Genomic DNA, 23086 nt, shown 5'->3' on the forward strand with positions numbered 1-23086 from the left:
GATTTCCCTATTTGTATGACGAATTGACCTTTCCCAAGCTGAAAAAGTCTTGATCCACCAGCGTTCGTTATTATTTGTCCATTATGTACTAATCTAGGTCTGTCTGTCAGCTGATCATATATTTTCTTAGACAGTAAAGTTAAGGATGCGCCAGTATCAATCAAAAATTTACTTTTCACTCCATTTACTTCAACATCTATGAAAATACCTGCCTCTTCACATAAATTGCTTGCCCCGACATTTCCACTAATACATTTAGGTCTCTTCTGCCTTTGCCTACTTCGAATTCGACGCGCATTGCCCTTTGCGGAATGATTACTGCGCTCAACAGCAGTATTGCTTCTCTCTTTACATTTAGGACAATTTCTACGAATATGCCCTTCCTCTGAGCAATAGTAGCACTTCACAATTTCACCATTCCGCCTATTGGCAAATCTACGTTGACTTATTCTACTGGTTTTGTTCTCTGCTATGCGCTCTTCTAATGACTCCAATTTCGTCTGAAGGGTCTGCATCAATTTATATAAATCTTTTGGATGCGATCTGTCTTCATTTGTAGATTTCAATGACATTCGCAGCGTGACTGTGAACTCTCTTTTCAGTTTTGTAATATGCATCCAACTCGACTGCTAAACGAATAGCTTCATTTAAATTTTGAGGACTACTTTGTTTGATGCGCAATCGCATTTCAGAATCTGATAATGCATCGATGAAAACCTATTTTCCAAGTGTTTCTCGTACTTCCATTGACACTGAGGGATAGGCCAAACAAGTGAGTCTTCTGATAGTCTGTCCTAACTCTGACAAGGTCTCTGATGCTCTCTGACGTCTCTCTTTTAATTGGGCGCGGTAAAGCTCTGTTTGGTTTGGCGGTGCAAATCTCTCCTCAAGCGCTTTAACCAACAATTCATACTGCTGACCAGTCTCCGAAGAAACATTCCCAAGCACTCCTTGAGCAGCACCTCGTAATGAGACGGCTAAATAAAGTCTTTTCTCTGTTGGACCAATTATTAATTGCTGCGCAAGCATCAAAATGAGACTTGTAATCAATCCACGAATGACTTCCGTCAAATGTCGCTGGCTTTATGTTACACTTTGCCGCTTTTTCCTCCCTGTTATTTTCTTGTTGTATCGAGGAAAGGCTGCCTCTAGAGGGAACACTTTCTTTATTTTGCGCCTGACCCTCATTAGGTGATTCTTCATTTCCAATTTGCGTAGGAGGCCTAATTTGATTTTGCGCTTGCGATGGTATTTGACATTGCACACTCAGTGGAAATTGAAAAGGAGAATGCACAAGACCCTCATTCAACACATAAGCTGGATGCGGATGCGCATTTGAGAAAATGCGCGGCGTTTTTCTATTAGGCAGTGGCGCATTCGCAGCATTATCTGTTGTCAAATGTGATGCAATTTGGCCCAGAAGTCAAATTTCGTTGCGCCGTTTTTCTTCTTACTGTTACACCACCTATGTCTCCTCCAGGCTGATTTTCTTCTTGTGCGCTTTCACCAGCCATTGTCGAGATGCCAGAATCGCGCATTGGTCTATTTGTAGCAACAGGTGTAGACTGCTTTTTATCTCAAGGCGCAATCGCTCACAGCTCTTTTTAAAATATCATTTACTTTTATTTGCCGAATCCCACCGCTGCCACCAAATTTGTGTAAAGTTTCCGGGTTCGTTAATGGGATTCGGCTGTTCTATCTGAACAATATAATTAAGTTAATTTAAAGATCTCAATCACAGATTTGAATTAGCAATATTTACAAATATCCCTGTCTTTTCTCGGGAGCGCACGCGCCTTCCAAGGCTTGAAGCGCATTCGTTTCTGATCTTCAGCCAAACCGTGTTATACAGTATGTATAATTCTATATACACTAACAAAGTCCCGAAAGCCTATTGCAGGCACGTAAGACTTTATTCAGGTATTAAACACAGTACCTATCACGTTTGGCTTCTGTTCTATACAGTCTTGACACATCAGACGCCAACAACCAACTGACTAGTCAACCAGACTGCCTCTCTCTCTCTATATATATACCTTTCAGGTCACGTGACCTGCTGAGGACCGAAGGTAACAACACAAAGAAACAGGTAGTTAACACAATGCAGCTACCGAGAACCGTAGGGATAATTCGATTTTGATTACAACTTCGCTTCATTATGATTAAATACTGATACAAGCCGAGGATACTCTCATAATTTGCATGTTATGAAGAGTTGGTTTTCTGAAAAAAGTAAATGTTTGGAGGAATAGGGCTTTGTTTTTCATGTTTTTAGCGACATTTAGCATTCAAAAACATTTTATATTACTAGAAAATTTAATAAAACTTGTTAAATCGAAATGTAATAATCTACCTTAATACCATATAGAGGATTAAAGGAAGTGCAAGATGACGCGAGGCCTCTCTTCCACAGTAACCAAAATGGTCGCAAACAACACTGATAATGCGGTATTTATTGCCTCACTGTGTTAAAAAAAAAACTTGTATTTCAAAATTCAATGAAATGAAAGAGATATATAGTCAAAATTATAAATCTGTGAAAATTTATAGATGTGTCAGTGAAGGATTTTTTTTTATCCTCAAAACCGATAAACTCTGTGTCAGGCACGTGAAAAACTTATATGGAAATCGGGACCTTCGTCTCGTCGTATCTTTATAATCCACTCTTTCTGCAGACATGGATCCTTTGGAAAAGAGTGGAACGATGTTGCCGTACCTCGACGACTGTCCTCATTACAAAGCGGCACACAGCAATAAGCCGCGGAGCTCGATTGCGCATGACCGTCCATTTTCAGCGTCTGCTTGCACATGTGCTATTTGTCAAGTCAGCCTCGTTGTCGAAACGAACTTCAGCGCGTGCGTGACTAGAGTCTATATTAAGAAACTTGTGTTCTAAAATTGTCGTCATCCCGCCTACTATGAAGTCATATTATATCACAGCTTTAGTCAAATCAGAATACCTGAGTGTTTCCTAAGCACACGAGCGCGTGAAATAATCCTTACATAGATTTACAAGAGTATTGAGAAAAAGAAAGAAATTTGTACATGATGAAGGATTATCAGGTTTACAGTTTCTTAATGGAAAAAAATGGTTATTTACATATTTTACAACCGAAATAAATCCATAAACATAAAGAAATTCAAGCTTATGATAAATCTCATATAGCATGTGACCTAAAAGTGCATATCAATGTTTTAATTGCACAAAAGCCCCGCTATATCTACTTCTTTTTGCAGAGACTTCCTGCTAGTTACATGTAGTTGTGCTGCATTAAGCATGAATTTTTCCACCAGCATAAATTTTTGGATACTTTTGTTATCTGGAATAGTTTACTCTTCTGGATACGGTATGTATTTATTTTACCTCCCTCCCCCCCCCCCCCCCCCCTGTGAAAAAAAAAAATTACAGTGTAATGCCAGATGCAAAAGCAAATGCATTTTAATCTTAGATTTCGGTCTCATGTTTTTAGACTGTACATTAAATTATACTATTATACTATTATCTAAAAATATTAAAATATTGAACATTTTAAATAAAGTCGACAATGGTTGTTTTGTATCTTACAAAACTTAATATAAAAAAAATTATGAAATGTATTTAAGATAGATAAAAAAAAAAGAGTCCAAGGTCAAAAATCCGGTTTTATTAATTGTAAATCGATTTAAATTATAGTCTACAACGGGTTCTTTTTATACAGAAGGCATTGCATGGATACGAGGCTTAGTTAAAGGGGTACTGAAATTTCCAGTTTTTTGTCCATGAAACTGAAGTGGGTTTTCGGTTAATGTCTGCAACAGTAAAAAGAGGCAGAGTGGGTTTTGCAATAGACAAGGCGTAGACTCGGATAATACATCAAATCCAAATGAGGAAAAAACTCATATATATTATAAAAGGTTATATAGAAAATGACCACGAAAGACTTTAACCAGAGGTGACCGTAATTTATACCATATTTGTTGCTTTAGCTACAAATCCAGCCTCTGAGAAAGGAAAGGCGAAACCAAAAAAAAAATGTTTGCCTCTCTTGGTCAACAGGAAGCAGAAACTTAATATCAATTCAATTCTGTGCAAAAGCCCGTCTTAAAGTAGTACAAAACACCCTGAAATCTGTTTTAACTCATTTCTTATTAAGTACACTAGGAAAAAAGAATAACATCACTATAATGTCAATAATCCATGATCTTTGTAAGAAAAATAATAAGCTGTGATTTGCCATATTTTGTAAAAAAAAAAAAAAAGAGAGACATCCTATATATTGGTCTTTCGGGAGCCAACATTTTGGAATGTGTTTCAGCCATCTACATGTAATATGACAGTCTGTTATTAAACGTAAAGTAACTTTTTATCTAATAACAGTAGAGACTTGATATTTGGGCATATTTATAAGAAGTATCAATCCTTTATACACCATAAACGTCAAGGTCATATTAAGAGGTCAAAGGTCAAATTTTGTGACGTCATCTAGTGATTTCTTTAAATTTTTGCATTAAAATCTTTTTTTAAATCGCCAAAATATATGAAACTGTCGGTTCAATTTTCCTTATTTTGACACATTTCAATCTAGGTTCCATTTCAAGCATTCTGTTATTTTTTTTGTGTATTACATTTTTTCTTAAGAGAACCTAAGGTGTACCGTACTTTCATGTGAATTTCCTATTCCTGGGCTATGTAAGCTCTGTTTTTTCATCACATTTTACTCGTATATACCGGTATAAATATAATTTACTGAGATTTAGTAACAGAAAGGTTGTATATATTAAAAGCATCACACAATCTGCAATAGATCAATTGGTAATTTTTAAATAATACACAAACTCAAGCCTAATGGTTGATTTCACAATCTTCTTATAGGGGTCCGATAGGCCATATTTCAAACTATGTTGGCAAAAAATGCGTGGTTGAATTTCTTTCATATTAAATTAAAAGAGAGATTTTGTATCCTTGAACAAAATTTCAAAGTTTCAAAAAAATAGAATTTTGCGGAAGAATTTGGCCTATCTATTGTGTACTACCTTAATCAAAGAGTCGAGCGTAAAAGCGACACCGTACGTATTCCTTAAAGGCAGAGATTTTAAGCACCGCCTTCAAAAAAAAATGGTCTGTGTACCCCTGTCAATCAAGTGCATTAAGGTAAATAATTGTGTGCTAGAACTTGATTTACAATTACTTACTAGTCCCTGTGTATACCCTGTGCACCTTGTTTGGCATTCGAGGTGACCTTCAAATTAACTTTTGATCCTTTGATATTTACCATACATGGTATAAACAATAAAGAAGCTGTATTAACTATGAAAATTTTAACTTGATAATATATATATAATAATTAGTATTTGAAATAATTATGATATTCTTTATGATAATATATATCAAAATTTGGTATAATAATTTTTTTTTTTCAAAGCTCAACAAATACTTTGAATGATAATATTTTTTTTAATGAGTGGGGATGCTTTGACATACATTCAAATACAAATTTATATAAATTATTGACATGAAACTGTTTTTACAACTTTTAACTTTTAATTCAAAATCATCTCAAAATCCAAACACAGGTAAAGTTTGACTTCTTGGTATTGTACTCTGTATTAAATTACTTTCTGTGTATACGGATTAGGAGACAAACGACCACAGGTAGACTGCTAGCCCTCAAGGCATTCACACCTGTACAAAATAAGTCCCTCCCTCACCTGGAATTTACAATTAGGTAAAAAAAATCTCTACATTTAAGGCACTTGCGACTCATAAGCTTTACAGATAAATCTAGATTTATGCTGCACATAACTGATGAAAAAAATCGAGTACGGTTACAACGAACAGAACATGTACGGGCACTGTGACGTCAGGAGATACATACACAATGGTGCTGCACTAATCTTGTAATTCTGCGAAACACTGTCAACAGCCATCGATTTCGTCATCTCCCAAAAACAGAATAATTTTGTGATTAAAATTTGTGGAATAAACTTTTTTTAAACTACGAATTCTGTTTTTTTTTTTTTTTAATTCAATTTATTAGGTAAAAGGATAAAGTAAATTAGCAGTACTTCTAAAAGTGCACATGTAAACAGCACGTAAACATTCTCGATTTCGATCATTGAGATAACATACAAAAATGGGAATAAAAGTTCAAAACAAAATGAAAAGAAAATCTTTGCGCATTCAAATTTCATTAAAAGATGTCTTTCGGTTTTAATACAAATCTGGTCTTGCTTTCAAAAAAAAAAATGAAATTGACGTAAGAAATTAAAGTATCCTTTCTGAATTGTCAAAATTCCTTGAAATAATATATCGTTTTTCTTATTACCTCTTACCTCTTATTACCTCGTAGATATCAACCATGACGTCATGAATTTTTTTCAGCATTTTCTTTGAAAGTTGCAGGAGACACCAATTTTAAAGAAAAATTAATAAATAATATATATATATATATATATATATATATATATATATATATATATATATATATATATCTCCAAAGTCTCTTCTTTGTAATAGAATAAAAACACTTTAAAACACTTTTTGAAATATTTCAACCGTGTTACCGGCCTTCATCAGTCGTATATATATATATATATATATATATATATATATATATATATATATATATATATATATATATATATATATATATATGAACATTCTCTCAAACAATATAGACAAAATGCATCGCCAACAAAGATTGTTAGATCTGTGAATTCCCGAAAGAACAAGCATTCTGAGAGTATTGCATTAGCAATACTAGTCCCCTACCGGCAAGTGTAATCTGGTTCCGTTCCCGTTAAGAATTGAAAGTGCCATAATTCCGTCAAAAATTAATGAAGCGGGACGAAATGCAAACTTGATTTATAACTAATCAAGGTAAAGCCACATACCAAAAATCAGCTCAATATCTACAAGCATTTAGAAGAAAATTGCGGAAAACCCGTAAAAATTGAAAAGGCCGTAATTCAGTCAAAAATCAATGAAGCGGAACGAAATGCAAACTTGATCTGTAACTCATCAAGATACACTTACATACCAAAAATCAGCTCGATATCTGCAAGCGTTTAGGAAACAAGTGCGGAAAACCAAGTGGGACAGACTGACAGACAGACAGAGGGACAGACAGACAGACAGACGGACAGACAGACGGACGGACAGACTCAGAGGAAACCTATAGTCCCCTCCGGTTTCACCGGTAGGGGACTAACAAGCATTCTGAATATCTGCAAGCGTTTAGAAAAAAAAAATTGCGGAAACCCCTGAAAAATTGAAAAGGTCGTAATTCCGCAAAAATCATTGAAGCGGAACAAATGCAAACTTGATCTGTAACTCATCAAGATACACTCACATACCAAAAATCAGCTCAATATCTGCAAGCGTTTAGAAAAAAAGTGCGGAAAACCAAGTGGGACAGACTGACAGACAGACAGAGGGACAGACGGAAAGACAGACTGACGGACGAACAGACTCGGAGGAAACCTAAAGTCCCCTCCGGTTTCACCGGTAGGGCACTAATAAAGACCCAGGTTTATCCTTATTGCATATTGTTGTTATTTTTATTATAATGACCGATAAAGAATTATGGCACTTACATGTACTTTAAATGATAATAGTCGTAAATTTTATTAAAATGTTTTTACATACATGTATATATGTTTCCAACCTTTAGCTTTGAAATGTAAAAAAAAATAGTCTTTATTTTTTTTAAGCAGATTTATTATCAATTGGAAAAAAGACATGGCAAATGCCTCTTTACAAACAGTGTAATGGGGAAAAGGCTTGTGCCATATATGCAGCTGATAAAGCAGTCGATAGTAAAATTGAAACATGCACGAGAACAAACCCTATTGGTCCCACTACAGATGCAAATAATGTATTATGGTATGTGGATCTTGGCGATATCTACAGTGTTTACAACATCACCATACACTTTAAAGACTATGGTCCAACGTACGGTACGTATCTCATAAATAGATAAAAAAAATTCACTGTTTGCATATATGCATACGTGTGTAACGGGAGAGGAGAAAAATGCAGCGGACCAGACCGGGATTGAAACCCGGGCCCCCTAAATCTTTAGTCAGGTGCTCTACCAACTGAGCTATCTGGCCACCGGCGATCGAACCCGTCTGACCGCCACATGTGAAAGCAAGGCATAAAGCCCCAATTCTCCGAATAAACTTTTTTATGGAAAGTTGACTACCGCATTCTTTTCTCTTTCTTTGGTAAAAAATATATTATCCAACTTAACTGATGTAGGATTGATCGCAGAGAAAAATAAAATATAATAGAAAGTGATAGAATTGCTGCTTTACTTAAATACAAGAGAGATCTATGCATATGTTTTTATTCTTTTATTAAACATAATTATTTTATTAACAAATTCAGTCTTGTCAAGGACTCATAAGTCAGTGCGTAAATGTGTTGGAGATTATTAGAGCCCTGGATAACTCATTGTGACATTTAATCTAAATCTGTTAAATTAAAAATTTTAACAACAAAATTTTGAGGAAAACGATACAGACATAACATTTAGGAGAAAGCTTTATAATAGTATATCTTAAGAAAAGTTAAGAAATTTTGTCAGCAATTTCTTTGCACCTCTTTAATGACGTTTACAGCATTACATGTTGCAACTTAGTCTGAACTTGTCTATCAAAAACTATATAATTATTTCCATTTTACACAGGTACATGTACCACTCTTAAGCATTTTTTTTAGTAAATGAATGAATTACTCATTCCACGGTCACTGGACATAAGTATTGGTTACTTCCAGCGATTTCTTTACAATAACTTTTTGTCAAAAGAGGCAAACCAAGAGTCTCCAAAACAGGCACTATTTATGTTATTTCACTGATTGTCTTCATGATTTAGAATGTCAGCAAAAAATTCTGAAATCGTCTTTAAATGAACGTTTAGAAAAATTACATACTCTCCGCTGTTTTTTTTTTTTAATAAGGATGCTTTGAAGAAGATTTACCGACTTCCTTATTTTTGTTTGACACTTAGAGAGTCCTTTAGAACGTTTCGTTATTTCTAAACTCGCAAGCATTTTTCGTCTGTCGTATGTTGTTTTCAATCAAGCATCGAACGCAAGCTTTGATTGACGTCAAGTTTATGCGGCTTCTTTCAAATGCACAACTGACGTTTTGAGATTCTACGGTGAACCGTACGTGCATTATTTACAAGCATGTGACATTACCTTTTGTGTTACCCGTTGTCAAGTGTGTTGCTAAGGCTGACAATATCATTACATTTTGTTAAATGCTTCTTAACCAATCAGATTTTCACGTTAAATGTAACACCATGTTTCCCAGCGGATGCCAGGTTATTCCCTCAAGTTTCCGTGGCACGGAAACCACTACGCTCCGATTCCATTAGGTTTCCCAAGCCACGAAAACCTCAGGAATTCTGATGCTTCCCGAGCCTCCAAGTAGTTTCCCAATGTTGGAAATCTGAGGAATCCACTAGTTTCCGTAGGCTTCGAAACAACATGGAATTGGAGCGTAGTTGTGACGGAAACTCAATGGAATCACCAGGTTTCCCATGAGGGAAAACAATTGGAAACCTCAGGATTCCTCACGTTTCCATGACTCCGGAAACATCATGGAATCGGGGCGCACTGGTTTCCGTGTGGAGGAAACTTGGTGGAATTGTCTGGTGTCCCATATTTTGAGTATCTAATCATTTCTTTAAAAAGAGAGAGAGAGAGAGAGAGATAAATACGACTTGATTCCATATATAATTTTACCAATTACACATGCATGAACATGTTTGTTTTCTGCAAACCAATTTTCATCTTCAAAATCAATATGAAGATATTGTATTTTAAGATACTAATTTTTATGCATCACCATGAACGAATGGGCAATCTCCATCATTGACTTTGACCTGTGAAAAAGTTATTCTTAAACCAAAATATATGTCTCCTTTAAAATAAAGTCTACGGGTTATAAACTTAGAAGTTGCAAGACAATGATCAATGACGAGCATATCAATAATCTCTAAAAAGTCTTGGAATGGCCTAGAATATTACATTTGTCCATACTATACATGTGTAACCTTTCACTTGTTAACAAAATATATATCCTATGGTCATAAGCAAACTTTGTTCTAAGTAGCTTTCAATATTTCTCCCCTTTTAAGACTGGTTGCAGTGAGGGACAAATAGACCAAAACAAAAAACAAAAAACCATACCTTGTTATGAAAATATGATAGCATAAAACTTGAATGACATTGAGCTTAGCCAACTTGTTCTTAATCCCATATGCTTGATATATTTGATCTTGACCTTGTTAATAAGTGTTATTCAAAAGTTACAACATTACAAAATCTCAAATGAATAAATAATACTTATTTGCCTTTTTTGTGCTTATTTCAAAATTTTAACGTGTCCTTCAGATGATACCTTAAAAACCGAGGCCCCGTGTCACGGCAGGCGTTGGCACAATAAAGATCCCTCAATGATTGCTCAATGGCCCTGAGTGCCGAGTAAAGGTCTAAATTTGAAGCCCTTCACCGGTATATGGAGACGTCTTTATGTGAGTGAAAAAATCTCGAACGGGACGTAAAACAACATACAATCAAGCATTCAAAATTTAAACAGGCAATAAAATTATGAAGTTTTGCTGGTGCATGCAATTTTTATCTCATTGTGGACCAAACCAAGCCATGTTGTTACATAGCCTCTTATTTTTCGGCTTTCAAATTGAACTCGAAATAAGCTCTTACTGTTCATACTATCGTCTTGCATGACTGTCAATAATTGAATAAATTTGGATCAGTGCACTTAAGCTATGAGAGTTGGGTCCCGGTGCTCTGCCAAAAATATATTTCCGAAATTTATAAACTTTTTGAATCAGAATTATTAAACAATATCTTAAGAGCAGGATTTGATATATTATATCACATGGAAATATTAAATAATGCCGAGCGACACTGGTTTTTGTGACGGGGTCTAGCAGTTTTGTCGCATTTCTATTGTTATTCATATGCATACCAGTTTTCAACGACATTGTTTACATCGAGCCGCAACTTGTCCATTCGTCTCATTTGCACAGAATGTGTATTTTGATCTAAACTTATACATATCCAAAAGGCAATGTTGGACAATTTGCGGCTCATGTGTAATTTTTTGAAAAATTCTCCAAACTTCGGTCGAGTTACCTACTAAATTAGCAGGTCACCAAGTTCCAACGGTTTGATATTATAATCACTTTACTCACGTGACATTCCACTGTTCGATATGCTTTCATTGTGTCTGTCAATCGAGGGCTGAACACACGGATATGTATTTAAGTACAAAATCTTGCTATGTATAGACTTTTAATACAGTGAATCATAAGATTTTTGAATCTTATACAACTGTATTAGGAATAGGGCAATGCTCTATTTCTTATACAAGTCTTTACTTACCTTTCATTTTTGAACCAATCAAAAGTACTCACATTGGAGTCATCCTTTTTTATCATAAAAAAGCACATGGTAAATAATGGTCGATTTTAGCAGTAAACATATGTTTTATGGAAAGGCGATCAAAAGGAGTAACTACATGTGATTGTAACAGTTGCTCAAATGCTGCATTATCTATTCTAAGAAGTTTTTATAACTTCTGGGGTCTTCTCTTTGCACCTCATCTAGCGATGCATTATGTGCACCATGCACATGTACGAGTGTTCCGCCGATGTTTCCATCGTGATGGTCTTTTCAGTTTTAATGCAGTGCAAAATACTATAACAGATACTGCTGACGGAACCTCGTTTTCCATTATTGAGAGAGATAGAGAGAGAAACACGTAGAAAATGCCTTAAGTTTATTAACAATCTAATAAGATATATATAAGCGTGGGTACAGGAAAGTATAATAATACAGATATAATACTTGCATAATATTACAAATCTCGCCGTGTGTACCGGCTTCAAAATTTTGCGAAAATTTTATTAGGGTCTTAAAGTTTACCTTGTCTTCTTTCACTTAATTGTGTTTTTCGTTTGGAATTTTGAAGGAAATTCTGGTATTGCTAGTGCAGATCAGGTGCACGGTTAGTAGGTAGCCGTGCTAGCTCATGTCGCCTCCGTATTATGGTCTGCAGGCATCTACAGACACATCCCTAAACACTATATCATACCTGACAATATTTTGATTGCCGAAATGTAACAGATATTGAAGACATAAGCGAGTGATTATCGACATAGTAACGTTGTAGCATTTTCTTTGACAATGGTTTTTAATATCAAATATACTTGTTCCGTCAATAAAATGTTAATTTAAATTACATTTATAATTTCTTTATTGTATAATACACCCATATGGGTCAAGCAATACAATACAAAATAAAAAAAATCACATAACAATGAATGTTTATAAACAATAGGCACAATTTAAGAAATTTACTCAATATATGTTACACCGATGTGGACCTTTTATTTCTTAATTCTAATGATCGTTTTATAAAAGTGCAAACAGCCGGTATAACTTCAAGTATATATTCAAGTTTCTGTATGGGTGATTTGAGATAGAATGAGGAACAATAATTATCTAACAAAGTTTTTATAAGTATATCCCTTGCTTGTATATTACAATTGCATTTTAAAAAGAAATGAAACTCATCATCAATAGCATTACATAAAGTGCATAATCTTTACAGATAGTTTGTATTTCTTGGAATTTTCTTGTTAATCTAGCAACTCAATTTTTTAGTTAAAATTTTATATTTCATTTCCGAATGTTGTTTATCTATGCATGCATATAATAAAATATTATCACCGTGAGTAATACATACATATATACTTTAATTGTTTCACTACACATGTTTGTATTACTACGTATTACATGTACAGTGAATTACCATTAAATGTAGAATGACATCGAAGTAATGTAAATCTGAATCTTTCCTAATATATACATCAATTTTTTAAATTGAAAAACATTCAGCATATAAAACAAAAAATGATAAAGCTAAAGTTAAAAAGAAAGGGGGGGGGCATTTTTTTAATACACACACACACACACACACACACACACACACACACACACACATATATATATATATATATATATATATATATATATATATATATATATAAAAGAAAACTTAAGATTGAGCTGATTCGTTGCTAGGCAGCAAATTTATGGATACGAATCATAAAAATGGTCAATATGTATGGCCATGAATCATTTATTATTTGTGTGAATCATGAAACTACACAATCTCTCGAGCTCTCTCTCTCCTCCATTTAAATTCATACTGTGGAATCAATCTTGAAATAATGTGCAAGTGTTTACATTCCACTTCTATGCGATTTAAATATCTCCACCCATTTGCGGGTACCTTAAATTCGAAAGTGGTCCAGTTCAGATTTCCAGAATTTAAGGCTTATACATGTTATTTTCAATGACGTTGTGTGGATTTACACAAAAATGTTTAATAAAAAATTCGAAGTATAAATATCAAACGCATATGTATGCACAATAATCATAAATTAATTTAGCAATAAAGTCTAAATCGATCAAGGCTTCAAATGGGTGGCTGAAAAGGTTCCAAATGACACTCTAAAGTGCACTCATTCTTTCTACTTACCAAATCTTGTTTCATCATATGATTTATCTCACAGATTCTCCACTTTAATGCAACTTTTTCTCTCTCTGATAGAGTTAACTATGTAAAGTGATGCATTCTGATATCATATTGCACAATGAAATACACATGTATCTAAAATTGATAATTAAAATGCATAGCAAAAAAAATTACTGAATATAGAGTAAAATTTCTTCCAAACTTTAAAACCTATGAGGAAGGTGGAAAAATTAAAGATAATATATCAAACAAATGAGTTCCACTCATTTACATAAATAAAAAAAATGTCTATATTTTTACGGCTTATAAAGAAATGCTAGGGACAGACAATTCTTTTCAGTATAAACGTAAACAAAGGTATCAGATTTGTATTAAAGCTCTACCTAAGATTTGCATATAATATTCTGTTTAATAATAAAATCCATTTTTCACTATGAAAAATTACCTGATCCGCCTCTCACTGCACATAAAATACGTCCAATTTTACGATGATGACGTCAAGACGACAAGTGCATTACTATCAGTGACTTGTTTATATTTTGTTGTGTGGGATTTAACTAATGCAGTGGTAAGTTTTGATGAAGTTCATTACTCTTATTCAGTTTAAATCCCAAATTAGTTCATTTTCTGTTATTGTGAGGAATTGCTATATTTGTTTGACGTCACAGTAAGCATTTCCTGTATAAATGAGGCCCCGTCCCAAGGCCCTTTATGCAGCCTTAACAGAGCTGCGTAATATTATGTTCTAAACTAGGGGAGCATCTGCAGACTTTAAAGCATTCAATATTTTTATCAGCCATGATACCATATATTAGATATGACGTCAGGACAGTGACGTAAATTTAAACTTTCCATGATTTATAGAGAAAAAGGTGAATATTACGTCGATATTATGAGTAAAAGTCCCAGAGCGGGTCTGCTCCAACTCAATGTTTTGATATAATGTGTAGAATGATAATATGGAGCAGGTTTACACTCTGTAAATTACATAGGAAAAATTGAACAAATTCTGTCTATTTTGTCCTCTCTCTGAAAAATAAGTCAAAATCCAAATAATTAGAGACAAAAATTGTCAATAATTAACCTACTTTGAAACAATAAAAATTTTTGTTGAGTCAGATTTTATACAATATATACAATTCAGCACATTTCAAGAATTTTATGGGAGCAAAAATATGCAATAACCGTATATAATACACAGGAAGAACCTACACCATTCAGTCAACTGAAAAGTCTGGAAAGGTCACTGAACGGCAGAACTCTGCCATTCAGTCACCTTTCAGTAAACTCTCAGTCACTTTTCATTTAACTGAATGATAGAGTTTTATCCTGTGATAGTTCTTTAAAATTAATGCTACCTGTCATGCATCATCATCTAGTTTTGACTGTTTAATGTATTCTTTACGTTTCGGAATAATTATGATTCTTATCCAGTAAATGTATTAATCTCTATAAATTAGTTTTGCTTTAATCTATTGAATTAAGATGTCTTTTCACAAAATCTTTATTTCAGGCAAATATCTATTAATTTTTAAGTTTAGTGCTTTATACAAGGACCAAACTAGACCCAAAATTTAGAGAGACTTCAAGTTCCCTCAGAGAATTTGAGGAGAAATTTAAAATTTTTGGAGATGTTTTGAGGGAGTGGCGCAGGTGGATCATTAATAAAATTTTAAAAAATGTCAATGTAATTTCTCTGTATCACTTAAACATCCTACGCAGCTATGTTAAGGCTTCCCGAAGCTTTAAAATGCGCTCAAAACATAATATGTCATTGCGAGGTCGGTTTGGGTTTTAATTTATACGCATTGAACTTTAGTACTTCCAATTTATATAAAGGGTTTCCTCGGCTATATATTAACATATTTGTTATGATATCACATGGCTATGTTGATCACGTGACGGTCATTTATAATTTTTTCAAGTGTTTCATATAAATCGCTTCGGCGCAGCTGATTAACACGATAATTATTAACATTTTGTTATATAAATAAACTCATCGTATCCTTGTGTATCCGAAATGTGCTTGGGAAAAGTCATGGTATTACTTGGGTACAAAATATTTCCTGAGAAATTCAACTTACCTACAAATTTGAGGGTATTTTCCACACAATATCGTAATCTGTATTAAAACAAAGCCAACACACATTTTTCCCAAACAAGATTCAGTTAGAGAACAACCTCTTCTTACAGATGTCCACAAAAATTCTCAGATTAATCCTCATTAATTACCTTCGCCAGACTCTTTTATACACATAAAATAAATTCTACCTCTAACCACGGGTATAAAACAGAGTACATTTCAAAAGTATATTTTTTCATAAGCATTTTGAACATGCTGAATTTCAATCAAGGGTAGGTAAGCGGTGTATTTTTAAAATATTCGGACATATAAGATTTACAAAACCTTTAACGACTCGTGAATTTTGCAATAGCTATCTAACATTTTACATGCAGTTTGAAATAAAGTGTAAAGTTCATGACACTCTCCCCGTCATAACACCTCAAGTTTGCAGTGACTTGACGTCATTTTCCATTATGACGTCATATTTTGGTAGTTCAGAGATGTGAAGGTACAGAGTGCACTGTAATATTCTACAGGAAGCCTTAATAGCGATTCTCTGTAACCACTTAAACTTCTTTGCCACGCATGGTCACCGATTTTGATGAAACTTTGCCTATTATAACAACTTGACACCAGAAACATATATCAAATGAAATTTCGTTGCTATGTGTCTTGGTTGCCATGGTAACAGCCAGAAAAGTTGAAAAAATTGAGATTTTCAGCTAGTTTGAATCTTTATTAAGCCTTAATAAAGACTAAGAAAAACAAACAAACTATTCTCACAAAAACATAACACCTTGTTGCCACTTATGCTATAAAGAAACTATTTAGAATTTATCTCTAAGTAAGTGGTAACCATGGGTACATTTGGAATACATTTTAGATGCTGAAAAATGCTTAAAAGTGCTCAATATTCACTAATGATAGATGTTACATGATCAAACTCAATCAACAACTAAATAAAAACAATAAAAATATTTGACCTTAAGTAATTAGGTATTGGCAATATCATTCTAAAAATAACTTTTATGGTTGCCATGGTAACACAGAGTTACCATGCAAAATCTGTTGCTAAGATTGGGTTAATGCTACTATCTTGAGGAAAAACAATAAAATTCATGACTGGCACATATACATCCTTAGGACCTTGCAACACCAACAACATAAGAAATATTGGGATTAATTGTTACTTTGCAGTGTAACCATGGAAACAGCATACCAGTTGTTTAAAGTGATATTTTTTTGCTTCTTTAGGAATTTATTTAGCTTTTAATCAAGAAACATATTATTTGACTCGCCTTTAATAGTACTTATCTGGTAGAACTAAACTTGAATATCTTATATTGATAAAGTTTGTTGAAAAATACAACACTGTTGCTATGGTTACCAAGAAGGGAAAATGTTTGATTTTATTAATTTTATATCAATATTAAATCCTATGTGCCAGCTTTTTGCATCCAGTTAGAAATTGGTTGGTAGTCAAAATTGAAAGTCAGGTTAGTTGTTCATATATATCAATCATATAAGTTTTGGGAATCTACATACAAGGGTACGTATCCAAGGAAACAAAATATTTTTCAGATTTTTATGCATATTTTTTCCGATAATTTCCATAGCAACGCTCTATTTCAAGAACTGAATTTGAATTTTTTGAAATGTGAAAATTAGGGTCACACCAGCTCCTTTAAAAATTGATCATCAGTTATATAGAAATATGCTTTTTAAAAATATAGGATAAGATTAAAACACTAAGAAAGTAAATTTAAAATAACTTTGTGGTATTAAAACCATGGCAACCATTGCCAGCCTATAAGAAATATCATATTTCGTCCTTGGTATATGTTACAATGATCTCTTGTCTATTATTTGCTTGCATTTCAACCTATAATTTTTTTTATTCTTAAGTGTATGACTTTATAAAATTAAATGAACAAAATTATTACTTTTGAATACTTTGTTTCCATAGTAACGTATGTAATAGATGATTTACCAAACATGTTTATCATGCATTTAAGACATAAGGCCTTCAACTTTCAGAAACAGTCATTGCCACTTGTTTGCTTTGCTGCAAACGTTAACTGTGGGATTCTGAACATGTTGAAAAATGCCATTTTTCAAACTTTAGGACATGTTGCTATGGTAACCATGACACGTAGCAACCAATTTTTGCCTGATTTGAGTTTACGGTATCAAAGACTTTTATCATAGAGAGTTTGGAGAAATTCTGAGACTATGCGTGCCACAGCTCCTATATAAAAGTTAAAGTCATTACAGAGAATGGCTCTTAACCTACCTGCGTAGGAATGCTTATAAAAGAGACAAAAGATAGATTTTGAAAAAAAACATAATTACTTGATATATTTTCCGATTAAAAGGTATATAAATAACCAACAGGAAAAGAAAATTACTCATTTTCAGTCTATAGGTTCCTAATTGATAGATTTCAAAGATTTATCAAAAGAATTTCATTTCTTGCATCGTATGCTCATTTCACTGTTTCATAAGATTCACACATTTTTTCTATCTTCTCATCTTTTTTAACTCAGCTGAGCTGAAAGCTCAAGTGAGCTTTTCTAATCACATTTTGTCTGTAGTCCGTCTGTCCGTCTGTCTGTAAACTTTTCACATTTTCGACTTCTTCTCCAGAACCGCTGGGCCAATTTCAACCGAACTTGCCACAAAGCATCCTTGGGTGAAGGGGATTTAAGTTTGTTCAAATGAAGGGCCACGCACTCTTTCAAGGGGAGAAAATTAAGAATTAGTGAAAAATTGATAGCATCTTTTAAAAATCTTCTTCTCAAGAACCACAGGGCCAGGAAAGATGAAACTCATGTGGAAACATCCCCAGGTAGTGTGGATTTAAGTTTGTTCAAATCATGACCCCGGGAGGTAGGGCGGGGCCACAATGGAGGATCAAATTTTTACATAGGAATATATAGGAAAAATCTTTTAAAATCTTCTTCTCAAGAACAACAAAGCCATGATTAGTCATATTTATACGGAAGCATCCTCAGTTAGTGTAGATTCAAATTTGTTCAAATCATGACCCCCGGGGGTTGGGCGGGGCCACAAGGGACGATCAAAGTTTTACATAGAAATATAAAGGAAAAAAACTTTAAAAATCTTCTTTTCAAGAATAACAAAGCCTGGTTGGTTATATTATATGGAAGCATCCTCAGATAGTGTAGATTCAAGTTTATTCAAATCATGACCCCCGGGGGTAGGGTGGGGCCACAATGGAGGATCAAAGTGTTGTATAGAAATATATAGGAAAATTTTTTTAAAAATCTTCTTCTCAGGAACAGCAAAGCCCTGATCCGTCATATTTATGTTGAAGCATTTTCAGGTAGTGTAGATTCTATTTTGTTCAAATCATGACCCCTGGGGGTAGAGTGGGGCCACAATGGAGGATCAAAATCTTAATTAGGAATATATAGGAAAATATCTTTTTCTCAGGAACAGCAAAGTCATGATTAGATATTTTGATATGGAAGCTTCCTAAGGTAGTGTAGATTCAAGTTTGTTAAAATAATGACCCCCAGGGATAGGGTCGGGACACAATGGGGAATCGAAAATTTTACATAGGAACATATAAGAAAATATCTTCTTCTCAAGAGCAGAAAATCATGTTTAGTCATTTTGATATGGAAGCATCCTCAGGTAGTGTAGATTCAATTTTGTTCAAATGATGACCCCCCGGGGGTAGGGTCGGGCCCAATTGGGGATCGAAAGTTTTACATAAGAACATATAAAAAAAATTCTTCTCAAGAACAGAAAAGCTACGTTTAGTCTTATTGATACGGAAGCATCCTCAGGTAATGTAGATTCAAGTTTGATCAAGTGATGACCCCTGGGATCGAGAGGAGCCACAATGGGGGATCAATTTCTTACCAAGGAATATATGGGAAAATTCTTTTAAAATCTTCTCAAGTACAACAAAGCCATTTGTTATATTGACATTGAAGCATCATCAGGTAGCTTAATTAAAGCCTCCCCCCCCCCCCCGGTAATCTTTTCAATACTGAACTGATTTGTGCCTTTGCCTAGCGAATGTGCTCAGGTGAGCGATGTGGCCCATGGGCCTCTTTTTAATATTTTCAGGCCATTGGCAAAGTCATAGTTTTGTTATTTTCTCTTCAAAGTTCATTTTCAATAGCAAAAAAAGATCTAGATGTGGTACTGCATGCTGATTGAGCAACTTCATGTTTATCATGCATATATGATCTTTAAAGAGCTTATAGCTCTAGTATTTAACAGTAAAAGTATGTCAGAGCATGTATCAATTATTTGACATTAAAATGATCTCCAACATCTATGGCATGACATCGATAGCTGCGCAGCTGTTTTGCGTCTTGTGTATTATTTATAAAGTGCAGTTTTTCATACATGGAACCGTGAATTCCAGAGGAGTTCTGAATATTCGATGCATTGGTCATTAGCAGCGAAACAAGTGCAAGTGAGATTGAAAAATGTTAAACTTAAATTTCTCTCCGAGTACAGAACTCAAAAGCAACTATTCTCCTCAGTCGCCCCCTAGGTTGGTCCTTGTGTATAATTTCTCAGATCATTAAGTAATTACCCACTTAAATTCCTTGTGTGAGTGAACAATTGAGAAAAAATAGCTTTATATTTGGTTTGTCTGCTAAATACCTAGGAGTAGAGAAGAAGATTTTAAAAGAAATAATGTACTTTCACTATATAATCAATAGACCCCCTCTCTCCCGCAGAACGCCTTACCCTGTGGCCGCAAAATTTCACAATTTTGTAAAAGGCACCCTTGGTCATAATAACCATGTCATCTGCAGTTTATCTGCATTTCATACAGGGGGAGAGAAGAAGATTTTTAAAGAATTTATGCATTTCACTATATGATCATTAGAGCCCAGCCCTGACACCAGAACCCCTGACCCTGGGGCCACAAATTTCATAATTTTGAAAGGGGGATCCCTGCTCATTATAACTATGTACTTGGTTTATCTGCTCAATTCCTAGGAGCAGAGAAAAAAATTTTAAAGAAATAATGCACTTTCACATTATGATCATAGAGCCTCCCCCTTCCTGCAGAATCCCTTAGCCTAGAGCCACATAATTCACAATTTTGAAAGAGCACCTTGATCATCATAACCTTATATGTAGTTTATCTGCTTAAATACAGGGAGAAAGAAGAAGATTTTTAAAGAATTTATGCATTTTATATACATGATCAATAGAGCCCCGCCCTAACATCAGAGCCCTGACCCAAGGGCCAAGATATTCACAATTTTAGAAGAGACACCCTTGCTTATCGTAACTATATACTTGGTTTATCTGCTAACTACCTAGGAGCAGAGGAGATTTTCAAAGAAATAATGTACTTTCACTATATAATCAATAGAGCAGAAACCCTCATCCTGGGGCCGCAAATTTCACAATTTTGTTAGAGACACCCTTGATCATCATAATCATGCACCTGGTTTATCTGCTTTATATACAGGGGGAGAAGAAGATTTTTATAGAATTTATGCATTTTCACTATATCATCAATAGAAACCCACCCTACCTCCTGAACCTCTAACCCTGGGATCATGAATTTCAAAATTTTGGTAGAGGGCTCAGTGTTTATTACGATCATGCCAACAGTAGGACTGATTGATGTCCAGTAGTAAAGAAGAAGATTTTAAAAGATTTCACTCATTTTTATGGTTTTGACCCGCCCCTTATGCTCCAAAGGGTGCAGGGATCATGAAATTTACAAATTTTGTACCCCTTTACTCATAGATGTCCTATGCCAAAATTGTTTGAAATTGGTTCAGTGGTTGCAGAGAAGCTGAAAATGTTCAAATGTTAACGCACGACGACGGACGAAAATGGATAGCAATAGGTCCCTTGAGTTACTCAGGTGACCTAAAAAATATGTTTGTAGTAGTATTGACAATCATCAAAAGATATATGTATAATACCTGTATTTCGAATGTAACGGAAGTATATTTTCCTACTTGTTTGAAAGGGAGGATACTTAAATTTGTTAGGAAAAAAACCGTCGGTGTAATCCAACACTGGGTTAAAAATTTTAAAAAAAATAAATCTTTTTTTTTTTTTTTTGCTAAGCATTTACATTTATTTGTAAAATACCTATGAATATTTTGATTTTTTTATTTATTGTCTTAGCGTGTCGATAGATGGGAAATATGTTATTTGAATATTATAAATTTTCTTTAATTAGATTTAAATACAGAGAAAACATTGGCCCTTTTTGTACAAATGGCTAGTATTACATTTTAGGCATACCGGTAATTTCGAACGACAAGTGAAAACGTCTATTACACTTGGGCCTGCGTACAGATACAAGTATAACTAAAAATGATTTTGAGTTATTTTTAAATCGAACTTTGGAAACATACCTTTTGTACATGAATATTATTCTGCTATATTTTTGAATTAACAAAGAATGAAAATGAATTCGTGATACACTTTAAAAGTGCATTTAGCGGAAAATAAATACATTGTAGAGGCTTACGAATTTCACATAAAACGTTAGTAATGTGGTGTTTATGTTGTAGATTATCAATCGCAATCAAAAAGTTAAATAATTGATACATTCTTTCTATGTTTTCAATATTTAAAGTTTACATTGATGTCAAACAAGGAAGAACATTAAATGCGGATTTATTTTCATATTTTATTGTTTAAGTAAATTTATTTTAAAAGATTGATTTTGATTTTAATAGATAACGAAAACAAAAAATAAAATATTCATTAGTTTTATACCAGGCCAATAGAAAAGTATTATAATTTCTTAACTGTTGGATTTTTTTTCTTTTCAAACAGTAATGAAAATTGGTACCTAATTCTAGTATTCCTCTTCTCTTTTAACATCTTAAACTAAATTTGATATAGCTTACTTTTGTTGTGTTTTATATAAAGCTTTTAATCAGTTTTATTTAATCGTTGATCAGCAATGGCCACCCGAATTTACACTGAATTTGTGAAGACTAAGCGTACGCACATGCTTGAGGACAGCCCATTGTTCCCCTTAGGTTGAAAAACCTTTTTTCATCACATAGAATATACAAAAAAAATACACAAACACAGTAGCAGGTATCTTCGCGACACGTGTCCCCACCTGTGGCAAGTGAGGAGAGATGCCCGTACCACAAGGGTCAGCGCAGTGATAGAGTTTTATCTTATCAGTTTACATTGCAATTGATTCTTATAAAAAAAATTGCACTTCTACAGGTTCATGCATTTATATGAGTTTTACTGAGAGTAAAATGTGAAATTCAATTTACAATTTATTTGAGTTTACGACCACATAATCCATTTTCTTATGCAGAATTACACTGACAGTTCTATTAAGGGTAAATTAAATTCAAATAAATTTTTTTATAAAGGTTCCAAAATGTCTTTCATCGGAAAAATAAGTGTAAACCACAACTTACAAGTTTCGTAAAATGGAAAATGGGAGAAGGTTAGTAATGTA

General features: G+C 33.9%; 1 protein-coding gene and 1 non-coding gene across 2 annotated transcripts in view; one reads left to right on the forward strand and one right to left on the reverse strand.

Annotated features, from left to right (window-relative positions):
* Nucleotides 1-7727: 7727 nt before the first annotated feature.
* The window catches only part of LOC133180156 (receptor-type tyrosine-protein phosphatase alpha-like), a 75408-nt gene continuing 60049 nt past the window's right edge, over nt 7728-23086 (forward strand). The window contains exon 1 of the mRNA XM_061314728.1: nt 7728-7926. Within this exon, the coding sequence (XP_061170712.1) occupies nt 7728-7926 (199 nt within the window). The remainder of the gene's footprint in view (nt 7927-23086) is intronic.
* Nucleotides 8022-8094, reverse strand: Trnaf-aaa (transfer RNA phenylalanine (anticodon AAA)). The gene has a single exon. It is a non-coding gene; the product is annotated as a tRNA-Phe (tRNA).

The sequence above is a fragment of the Saccostrea echinata genome, unplaced genomic scaffold (assembly GCF_033153115.1).
Source record: "Saccostrea echinata isolate AGI-Se365-2 ecotype Australia unplaced genomic scaffold, CSIRO_AGI_Sech_v1 ptg000006l, whole genome shotgun sequence".
Taxonomy (NCBI): domain Eukaryota; kingdom Metazoa; phylum Mollusca; class Bivalvia; order Ostreida; family Ostreidae; genus Saccostrea; species Saccostrea echinata.